General features: G+C 34.5%; 1 protein-coding gene across 1 annotated transcript in view; it reads left to right on the top strand.

Annotated features, from left to right (window-relative positions):
- LOC142351164 (uncharacterized) overlaps positions 1-8,516 on the top strand; it is a 264,396-nt gene extending 255,880 nt beyond the window's left edge. Inside the window, exons 33-37 of the mRNA XM_075403279.1 lie at positions 5,022-5,229; positions 5,971-6,082; positions 6,534-6,592; positions 7,351-7,487; positions 8,008-8,516. Of these exons, the coding sequence (XP_075259394.1) occupies positions 5,022-5,229; positions 5,971-6,082; positions 6,534-6,592; positions 7,351-7,487; positions 8,008-8,244 (753 nt within the window). The 3' untranslated portion in view covers positions 8,245-8,516. The remainder of the gene's footprint in view (positions 1-5,021; positions 5,230-5,970; positions 6,083-6,533; positions 6,593-7,350; positions 7,488-8,007) is intronic.
- Positions 8,517-12,160: the final 3,644 nt, after the last annotated feature.

The raw sequence follows: 12,160 nt of genomic DNA, 5'->3' as shown, positions 1-12,160 counted from the left end.
GAAAACTGATATGAGTAATATAAATCTGAGAATAAAAAAAACGAAACTTCATGAGTATTAAACAATGTTGGAAAATAAGATCAAACAGATTCTTAACAATTATTCGGGAGAATAATAGTGTAGAAGGGAGGATCGTAGAATTCGGAAAATTTGAGTTTCACCTTCTAGAGCAGCAATCGTACCAATGAGATGAAACAAAGTGAACATTTCCCATGTTTCGCAAGTTTTTAGAGAGTGATGTATAGATATAATTTGCCAATTTTCATTATGATACTATATATTGTTTGGAGAAGGGGGCTGAGAAACTATTTCATAGGTATAGTCTGAAATGAGCTGGAACAACTCTGAAGCTCTGAAGATGACCCAGTGCATAATTGGTAGCGTCATAAGTCTGATATTGCTATTGTTTTAATTTGAATAGCTGGTTTAGAAGTAAATAAGGAAGAAGGCGTTCAGGTCATTTAATTGTTTATTTGAAGTCATAACAAACTTTACATAAGGAACGGCATAATTAATGTGGTCAATAATGCGAGGTTAACAAATTCTCTTGTTTGATCACTCTTGTACGTTGTTGCTTGATTAGTTACTAAGGGGTAGATTAAAAACCATTACCAGAACAGTACAATAACAGAGCTGTAGCTTAGGAGTCGACCTGTAGAGAAGTTGTGATAACGAAAACTTTGTTGAGATAGCTGAACTGACTTGATAAATTCAGAACACCGCTTTGCACGATTGGAAATCAGAACACCGGAGAACCGCAGTTAGATCAAGCTGCTTGAGAGATTGTAGAATTGAGAGAACAGTAGCACTGTTCTCGTTAGCTCTTTTAACAGTAGCTCTTTTAGTTGTGAGTTTGGTTACAAAGTTAAAGTTGTGAACCAACTTTTATAATAAATCTCTGGTTGATTTTTGGTTTGCTTTTGTGATCTTTTACATTTCTTGTTCATTCACTTGATCTTATTTAATTACTCGAATCAATTCTTTATTCCCACTAGAATTTCTTACAGCCAACAAGAGCAGCGTGGGCACAAAGTAACCCTCCAGTAGAGGTCTGAGAGCCATCAGAACACCCCTTTTAGTTTGTTAGAATTTTGGGCGCTAGTCGGTTCCCAGCTAGTCAGCCCAAGCAAAGTAAAAAATTCTGCAACTAATACCGGTTAAAAATCAAAATTTAACTATCTATTAATTTTGTAATGGTCAAATTTTACTTACGCGCCTTTGTATAAATTCTAATCAAGCCACAATTCTTTTCATCTCCCAGTGATCCCAGAATCTTTGTCATGATAAACCTCATATCAGACATTAAATCAAAACTCATTATTTGTGATTTGATGCAACTCTTATCGCTTCTTATAAGATAATATTACAGTTTCTCGAACAAATATCGTGCGAGGTTTTATAAAAACTTATCGGACAAGCTCAATGCCTTGAAAAAACTCAACTTAAAAGATCCCATATGACATTTCTTCCTAAACCAATTTTAAATAGTCGATTAGTCGTCTGGCAATTCCAATGTTTCTAAATTCAACAAGCCAATAAAATTTGTCTCCAGAGACACAGCAGTTTTGCACCAAAAATAAAGCCAAAAACACCAATCTCATAAGAATTACTTAAAAAGAAGGAGGCTCGGTAATGTGCGTTCGCACATAAGGTTCCGACCCCTCTCATCCACATTTTTGACATAATTGTCTACCCAATGAGGAAGAGACAGAAAACGTCAAGAAATTTACATATTGTTGAGCATATCACTAAATGAATAAAGTAATGCCGCGTTAAATGGCCGAGGAGACCTGCTATTAACGAGAGAAAGACAAAAGAAAAACTTAAATTTTAAAAAATAACAAACATATAAACCCGATTTAAGTCACAACAAAACCACAACAAAATCAAAATAGCCTCAAATAAAAATCTAAACAATACAAATTAGACCGTCCTGCACAAAAAGTCATGGAATCTGGTCTAACGTTCAAAAACAAATTTCATTTTTTGTAAACTATTTTATTCTAAGTGATTAAAACCAACAGGTATCAATTAAGATCATTAAAAAGGTTAATTTATTCCTCTTGAGGTATAATTGTGGAAGCAACTGATACCTCTTTTTTATACCTTTTTGAAGAAGCAATTGAGAGGTGTCATTATCCAGAAAATGTCCAACGACTACAAAAAGAACAAAAAAGACAGTCAAAGATTTTTAAAATATCAAAAATATTAACCAGTAAAAACGCAGTCGCCGCCATTAAAACCAAAATCAATTCGCTGAGGACATTAAATAGGTTCAAATGCGCACTCTTATTTTACCAACGCGACAAGATCTCTCCCTTTTAAGGATATAGGGCCAAGGAAAATATAAACCCACTTCAAAATTGGGCAGATATACAGAAATCACTTTTTTAAATGAAATTGCGTAGCATCGAAGCCAACAAATGATTAGTTGAAAACAAAGCACTAAATAGATGGAAATTTAGCTTGCTAGAAAGAGGATACGATCTATCTTTACCGATGCCCGCTAATTGTTGACAGAAGTAAGATAAAAGTAATAAGAGTTCAAAAATTCATTGATTTTTTGAAACAAACTTTTTCCAAAATCATTAAAAAGATAATTAAGCTTTTAACTAAAAACAAATACGGGTCATCTTTCATTTGTTAGGAAGTCAACTCGGCCAGATAATACTAAGACTAAGTCGTAAGGCTACAAAAATCAAATACGGAGAGAACTTAAAGCTTCAAAATTAATTTTACGAAACTACAGTATTGAAACCACTAAAAATATGAGACATTATAAACCATAAGACAAAAACAAACAACCACTAGAAAAATGTTTTGTGGTTCAGCAGAAATTTGATAAGAACTGTCAAAAAAACTAAATAGCATGATAAAATGACAAAATCAAGAACAAAATTGTAGCTTCAAAGTACTTTTTTAAATTATTTAATTTGAATGTCATTAGAATCGTTAGCTAAAAACTGAATTCAATAAATTGGTTCAATTACATCAAAAAAAGGCATTGCAACCTTTCATTTTCCGAAATATGTTGCAAACAACAAAAAGAACGAAAAATTAGAAAATCTGATAGAATTTGGGAGAGAAATTGTTGAATTTTGTTTAGAAAACGCAAAAAAAACATCAATTAGGTTTCTGGTTGAAATAATTACAAAGACATTAAATAAAAACCATTTTGAACAATTCAAACGCCAATCGGACCTGTCATTTAAGCATTATTTTGCCAAGTAAACAAGAACATCAAAAAATCAACATGTAAAAATCACGTTTATATAAAAAAAAGAAACGGATAGCACCAAAGCCAAGAAACCATTAATTATAAATAAAACCAACATTGAAATTAGAGGTTCTTTTACATACACAAGAGGAGAATTGACTGCCTTTACTGAGACACATCTTAAAGTTGACATAAGTAAGACAAAAAGATGCGAAGTTCACAAATTCACGGACATTATCTATAAACAATCATATACAAAGTCACAAGAGCCTTTAAAGAACACTTGATTTAAATTTACTTTTTCCAAGTGAAGAAGCGAAGTGGATGTAATTGATTAAAGAGACTGAGTCCGGCGTCTGCAAAAAATACGGACAGAATTCAAAATTTCAGAAACAATTTTACGAATCTACAGTATTGAAACAACTAAAAAATGTGCGACATTATAAACCATATACCCAAAGCGTATTAACAAAAAAATATTTTAACTCAAAAAAGTAAACAAAAATGTCAAAAGAGACTAAGTGACACCATGAGAAAATCAAGAAAAATAAGGGGTAGTTTCAAATTTACGTTTGTTTTTGGAAATTTTTTAATTTTAAAGTCGTCAAAACCTTTAGCTATGGAGTGAAATCTTTATATTGTTTCTTTTAAATACCTGGAGGAATGCATTGCTGGAAAACCACAAAAAGGACAATGAGCACTGATAAAAGTTCAAAAATCCATTAAATTTGACAAGAGAACGATGTCGCGGCCGTCAAAACTAAAAAAACACCAGAACTTTTAAATATTTTCTATTGAGAACACAATAATTCCCCATTGGACCTTTCATTAACGCGATAGTTTGTCAAGTAAACAAAAAGAACCTTAAAAATGCGCAAATATTCAATAAAAACAACCTATTTTTTTTAAAAATGGTAGTACCAAAGCCAATAAACCATTAATTATAAGTAAAACTAACATTGAAACTAAATTTTATTTCACTTAAAAAAGAAGAAAGATTGAGTATTCAAGTCTCAATTTTGGTTAAACTTTCACAAAGTGAGCTTAAACAAACCAAATTGAGAGCCTTTTTTGACGAAAAAGTTTGCAATTCGAATAATATAGCAGAAAGTTAAGAAAAAAATTTGAAGAAACGATTGAGTATCCCTCCTGTATCTTTTTAGATGAAACCAATAACACTGTTGTTGACAATTTTATCAAATTTTAGCAAATTTTTGTAAAATAAATACCGAAAATGTGCATGAAATCAACGAAGATCGGTCAACGATTTGAAAAATTTTCAACCTCGATAAATCCCTGGAAGAATGAATTTTCAAAATCTTTAATTATAACGAATTATAAGGAATAATAATTAAATTAATTTTTGAAATCCAGTTTTTCCAGGGATTTATTGAGTGTTAAAATTTTGTCCTTAGTAGACCGAACTCCGTTGTTTTCATTAAAGTTTTCCTTAATTTTTTAAAAAATTTTCATCAATTTTGTCAAAAAGTGGGATAAAATTGTCAACAAGTGTTAGTGGTTTTATCTTTAAAGATAAAGGATGGATACTGAATGGTTTCTTCCAACTTTTTGGGTAATTTTTCTCAAATATGTACGATAAATACCGATCGGCAAAAATTGACTGAGCAAAAAACCGTTTGAGTATACAATTCCTTCCCACTAAAGTGGGGTTGGTATTTCATTGTTCCGATATGTATGCAATAGAGGTTTGCCTTTCCGCCCCGATCCTCCAGTTATCAACATCCTTTTCAACAACTGAATATTAATGAAGGCTTTGAAGAACTGGTTTAATTTTTATTTCTAGTTCGACATGGACGACACATACCCCTCCGCTAATCACGGGCACTCCCACGCAGTCTACAGAGTGGGCTATTTCGACATCCGGGTATTGACGAGACTAAAGTGGGTCGAGTTCATATTCACTGAACTGCTCTCCCCCAATTCTGGCATCTCCTGGAGATTCGAACTGCAGGGATGCAAACCGAGTGACTCTGTAGCCGGCGACTATATTCGTATGTTTAATATACTTCAAATTTACACTCATGGTCATGCTGGTGACGTGACAATTTACCAAATGCCAAAAAAACTCAATGTGCTAAAATTCCCATCGACATAAAACCAATTTTTTCTGTGTAATTTTATTGTTGAATATTTCGGTTATTAACTATAAGTTACTTGTTTCACAAACAGGTTGTTTCATGATACTTAAGCGTAAAATTTTTTATTTGATGTTTGGATGTGATATTTTCATACTAAGTCCAGTGGTCGCTGAGGCATAGTCATGGCCGTATACGTCTGTCTAAATTAACTAGTCTTACATTTAAAACATGATAAATATACTATATACTTTATACCTCAAAAATTACATCATTTAGGCATGATTACGCCGAATAGTACGTCTGATAATTTTAACAATAGGGTACATATTGGGTTTTTTTGGTAATGCGGATCTTGCCCACACATCATCGGTCATGCTATGAAATCACAGCTCTGAAGGAATCTTTGTCTTCGTAATGCATATTTTTGCCTGCACGACCAACAAGTTTAGAATTCAATTTTGAATGAGCAATTCTTAAGTTCAAAATTGGCTAAGAAATAGTTTCATTTATTTAAAAGCCGGTCAAAAACGGCTACATCTATCAACATTACGTATGCGGTTTCTACGCTTTCTCCTAAATTTACCGGTCAAAGTGATCATTCTGAATGTTCTCCGAGACATGATCTCAAGCAAGGTACAAGTTGTTTGTGCGTAGGTGCGTGCGGTCTGGATCAGACGGAGGTTGTGAGGCCGGAATTCTACACCAGAGGGTTCTTGGCCGACCCAGATGCCCGGGCACTCTACGTGTGTGAAAAGAACTTGATGAAGTAAGCATCAGTACCTTTCGTGAACAAATCCTCTAAATACATGCCCCCACCCTCTCAAACAGTAGAACACATTTTAGCTATTTTAGCACTTGAGTCATTTATTGATACGGATTGAACCCAGCTACCTGAGGTATAAAGATAAAGACATACTAAAAAAGAATTAATCAACTTGGTTCATTGAGAGTCAAGTCAGTTATTGCAATAATTAGGATAATCAAATACGAGAAGTCTAAAACGCTGTTCAAAATTAACGCCAATTACGCCAAATTATTGTCAATGCTCCGTTTCGACAAAAAAACATTACTTGTTCTCTCTCTGTAATTACTGTCATCTGAATTTGAAATGTCATCGAATCCATTTCTGATCTCCGATGTACAAATGTATTATTATCGTGGATCCCGGAAATCAACAATAAAAGTTATATAATAGTTTAAAAGTCGTTTTTTTTCAGCGACAACATAATTGACTGTGTTCGGATGATGATCGTCAATGGAAGATTCCTGTGGACAAGTAAGATTTATCGAAAAAGCATTAAATTTATTGGCAAAACAAACACGAGTTATCAATTTCTTTTTAAAGTTTCCTTTTCCCACATTTTGATGGCTTTTTGATTCATATCATTTCGCACCTTTTAAGTGTGCATATTATTAGCAACTCGAATCAAAGGTCGACTGATGGAAAGACCATGTTCGACCGATATTGGGTATAAAGAGGGCGTTGATAGACATATGAAGACTTTGGGTCGATTTTAGTAGTGTGCTCAACCATATAATTTAGGCAAGGAAATCGCACCACCTCGACTTTATTTGTGTTTTCATATGGTCGACGTTTGACTAGGAATCCCATGAGTAGTAATAGAGGCTGACTAGAGGAACAACGGGGGACGGACAATTTGGGTAACGCAATTTGGGGGGACGGACAAAAATTTCTAAAATTGCACTTCGGCGAAAAAAAAGGAGAAGATTTTGATATCAGGTCAAAAAAAATTTTGGCATCCCACCCCGTTGTAAAAATGGCGGTGCTCAAATTGTCCCCCCCCCCCCCCCCCCCACCGTTGTTCCTCTAGTCAGCCTCTATTACTACTCCCATGAGCACATGGCATTTTTACGTAAATAGTTTACCATGTAATGTCACGCGCTCCATAAGTGGAGCTGAGTAGCATTACAAGAAGAAAGGATCCAATAAAAGAATACGATCGCTCAAATATCCTTCCGAAAGACTGGTTAAAAAAATACAATAAAATAGGCAGCTTATCATCCTTTTTCCAGCGATGAGTAAGATGATCGCAGGTGTGATTGGCTACCTGGTCCAGCCAGAGTACCAGATGTTCGCAATTGGCAGAAGCCAGAAGACATATCTGGCATCCTCTGATGTCGGAAACAACTGGATCACCGTCCCTACTAAGGTCATTCTACACTTTGGGTTTTCAATAAATCACAAAAAATGTAGAACTATTTTTAATGTTCATTTTCAACCAGATAGTTTTGCTTTTTTGTAGTTACATATTTGTAATCCAAAAATCTAAGAAAAAATTAGGGCTTTTTTGCTTCCGAATCTAGTCAAAAATCACAACCTCTAGTGACACATCTCGATCACACCGTTTGAAATAATTGAGAATAAAAATTCTAAGAAAATGAGACGCGCAGCAAACAGATTTTATTGTAGTCTGAGATAGCTACGAAGTCACACGCAAAAAAGCTAGACATTTGCGACTGGTTTGTATAATCGTTGTTTTACTGTCTGGCTGTTAATAATGGATATTAATACATTTTTCAATCCATAAGCGGGAATTTCTGGGATAACAACTTTCGTTCGACCCGGGCAGGCAAGAGTTTGATGACCAGATGACAGTGTCATTTGATCTGTAGTGGCTAGCTCGCATCGCTCAAATTTAACATTGAAAAGACAATTAGATTTTCTTCCAGGACTGGTGGGATGCGAGAGCCCAAAGCTCCATGAAATTCAAGGCGGTCAAGGTCATGCCAGAGACACTTCCACTCAAAGCCATAAATGACAACTCACAGGACTGGAGACCCCTTCAAGACAGCTGGTACGGGGTGGAAAGATTCCGGGCTAACAACACTGGGATATACTTTCAGGAGGGTTCTGCTGATCCATGGAGGTTGATCTACAATTGGGGGTCGACTTGCTGCTCGGCTTGAGAAACTTTTTTCAGGACGACTGCAATTTATGAACTACATAATCATAACTATTACAAATTCTTTAATGAAGTCTTCAATCAACTATTACAAAAATACAACTGCTAAAAATTGAAACAACGAAGCTTGAAGAGTTGAGCAAAAATTCGAATCACAGCTGTGCTGTGTAACGCTCAAAATTTGATCAACAGAAAAAAATAAGTGTTCATTTATCATAACCTTAAATACAATTGTGTAATTGCTCGCATAAAAATCAATAAATAGTTTCCTAATGACGTTTTTTTAAAGTTTTAAAAAGCATGCTGGTGTCAAATATATTATTTGAAACGATTTAGCTGAGAAAATGTTTGCTGGGGAGTCACCAAAACATTGAAGCGAAAACAAAAACACCTACTTTCCAACAAAAATTTTCCTTCAGCGATTCGAGAATTGTTGTAAAGAACTTCCAGCGTACTGTGCATTCTAGACCATCCCTCCAACTTTTATGTTATAGGTTACCAGTTCAGTATACTGTTCAGTTACCTCAAAACATAGTGTTCAGTTTCATCATATAAAATGCTAATAACGACGAAAATAATTGTTTCTGCGAAATAGCAGCTCAACATTGGTAAGCCAACACCACAGGTTGTGAGGCCAGACTTAAGCGACCTCTGATTAGACCATTCCCAGACTTTGAAGTCTGACCTGACCATTCCAGACCAATATGACCACTGACCCACTTTCGTGCATCGAAAAAATAGTGCGAACTTTGTGTGGCCGCGGCCTCCTCTCATCAGCCTAGGCTAGACCCCAAGTGTCCTCTGATCACTTGAATTTATTGTAAGGCTTTCTCGCAACGCAAGCTTTTCGCGCGACTTTAGTGCGATCCATGCTCTCTCATGCAGATGGTACGTATTTTAAGTGTTAGGGCGAAATATCTTTAACCGTGTTTCTAAGTCAAACAAAAAGTATTAATAAAAAGTATTAATATAAAAGTATTAATAGACTTAGTATTAACTTAGTATAAAGCATTAATCAGTATTAATAAGTATTAATATATAAGTAATATTAATAAAAGTATTAATAAAAAAGTATAGGTCAAATGAGAGAAATAATTTATTGCTCTGTGATCGGACTTTAATGAGACTTATGACCAGACCATTACAAGATTTCTCTGATCAAAATTTTGCGCGAGCGCAGTCTAAACTTACGTGCAAGCAAGCCTTGTCCAAAATTTTGAGCGACTTATGATCAGACTATGACCTCTGATCAGAGTTAGATGTGACTTATGATACGACTAGTTTCCAGTTTTTGCCCTTCGATGACAGCGTGACAGACCCAATCGGCGTGGTATATCCAGTGGTACCAAAACAGCGTCAGTATGATTCATAAAGAACTGGAATTGGAAATTTTTAACCCATCAATATCAATTTTTAAGGAAAAATTAGCTGGGGGTAAAAATTGAGAAAGGTGTTAAAAGTATGTTAGAAATTTCCCAATTTAAGCGAAAAACATGATATCAATAATCGCGTTTCAGCATTACTTTTCTAAGCTTCAAAAGATGTCAACTGTGGACTGTCAACAAGCACGCATATTGAGGACGCGAGTTTGGGTATGCCAGATTCAACTAAAATCTGTATCTTAATGAAAATTTTACTCAAACTTATAATGATTCTAACAACAAGTTTACTGATTTGAATCATTCAAATTTAAATTTTGGAACAGCTCCTTGATAACAAAAATGAAACAATTTTTGCACTAAAACAAAGAAAATGACAAAAAGATCCTCCAGTTGACAGAAATGAAAAAAATAGGCCAATTGTTTGAAGCATTTCTCACAGTTTTCGTTGGAGCAAACTTTCCATAAAATGGAAGATTAATCCACGTTATTCTTTGAAATATATCAAATTAAATTAAATTAATAACACTACAACACAGTTACAGAGATCAAAAGCAAACGATTGAAACAGTTTCTGAAAATGACATAAATGAAGCAAATGATTGCAAATAATCTACGGGCTGATATTCGTGTGGTACAGACAATTCGTTTCGGAAAAAACTGACTATCGTTGAAATATCGAATAGGCGTCATTGAAATGCGTAATTGTAATGTTAAAGCGTGAAAGCGCAACACTGAAAGTGGAAATTTTATGTTCAATCACGTGAAGTTTTTCAGGCATGCGTGTTTAAATTTCTGCTTTGGGTTTTCATTGAAATCATATGTTCCTTCATACAATGTTAACATGGGTTTTTTTCCTTGGGGTTTATTTCCTAGAGCCGGAAAATGATAATACATTGCAACAAACCAAGCCCAAAAAGCATGATAACCTCGTTTTAATCCTGAAACGACTTCTATTTAGGCAAAGCACATTTTTCAAGACGGTTTTGCTACAAAGACGGTTTAAGGCCTGGTAAAATAATATAATTATTGATCAGCCAAATTCGGAGAAACTCGGCAACGTTACTCTGATATGCATTTTCATTTGAAGCACCAGTCCACGCTGCAATTTAGTTGACAAAAATTGAACTAGATTGGTCCAAAATGCTTCACTAGAAGTTTGTGCATTTACTATCAATTTGTTGATCTTTGGAGCTCTGAAAACCGATCATCGTAGATATGATAACTTTTAATTAAAAAGAAAATTTCCTCTAACTTAATACAGCAATCAATTCATTGATAACGTCTTTGCATAACGCTAAAAACTAACAATGTGCTTTCAACGTCCCCGCAAACGATAACAAGAGAAACAAACCAATTGAAAACATTAGAGATTTGAAAATTGGCACTAACTTGCAAAAAAACGCCCCTATAAGCACCTGTCAACGTGCAAAGTGAAGTAAAAAGAACTTCTCAAGTACTTATTTTTAGTACTGAAATGAAATTCTTAAGCAATTTTGATTGGTTTTGCATTTAATCACCTTAAAATCACCTTAAAATCAGAAAATAGCCGCAATAGCTTCATAGATCTTTAGTCTCATAAAGAAGGTAAAAAAGACAGACCATAAAAGAAACTTATTCTTTTCATCAAGGGCTGAGGTGTTAAATTTTGATTAAGAATCTGTATAACTTATTGCTGTTTCTATTAGCTGCTCTTATATAATCTGCAATTAGAGTGCCAAGCACTCATTTGGCATTATCTCTTTATTAAAGAGTAACTCTATTGAATTAAAGCACAGAAAAGTCAATTTCAGAGTGAGGAAGTCATATTTAAGAGTGAGGCAAAAATTCAATCATGAGAATGAACAAAAAACTAGCTCAACGAAGAGCGAAAAATGACGTCACGCACGCAATTCAGTTGAAATTGCATGAACAAATGAACAAAAAGCCGATTTGACGTGGTTGTGACGTCATATGGTTGTAACAAAAATCTTGACGACGAAATAAACAAAAAAAACATAGCAGGACAAGTCCCAGACGTACAATTCAAAGAATTTTCATTGACTAAATAAAAAAACTAGACCTAGAACGTACTATGAATGAATGGATTGGGAAAACCATTTCCAAAAATTCAGATAAAAAAATCAATGTCAAAATGTCACTAGCGAGAATAAACAACCACTAGCGAGAAAAGTAAAATTGGCTCAAACCAAAAACTAGCCAAGGTCAAAAAAGTCAAAGCCAAAATGACGCATGTGAACAAAAAACAACTAGCGAGAAAAAAAATGGTCGAAACAAAAAATTAGGCCCAGAATGAACTTTGAATGAACTGGGAATATCATTTAGAAAAAAATCCTATCCAAAAAATAAAAAAAATAGTACAAATAGACGTGAAATTGCCGCATGTGAACAAAACACCAATAGCTAGAAAGCGAATTTTTGTTCAAACAACATTTTCTCAATCCTCTTTAAGATTAGAGTGAGAAAATTTCACGCCGCAAAACCACTCGCTTTTTCGCTCCCTTTCCTGTTTCTGCGTGACCAAGATCACTACTCCACGTT

The sequence above is a fragment of the Convolutriloba macropyga genome, chromosome 12 (assembly GCF_964194025.1).
Source record: "Convolutriloba macropyga chromosome 12, txConMacr16.3, whole genome shotgun sequence".
Lineage (NCBI taxonomy): Eukaryota > Metazoa > Xenacoelomorpha > Acoela > Convolutidae > Convolutriloba > Convolutriloba macropyga.
The sequence above is the reverse complement of the archived record's forward strand: the minus strand, read 5'-3'. Positions and strand labels throughout refer to the sequence as shown.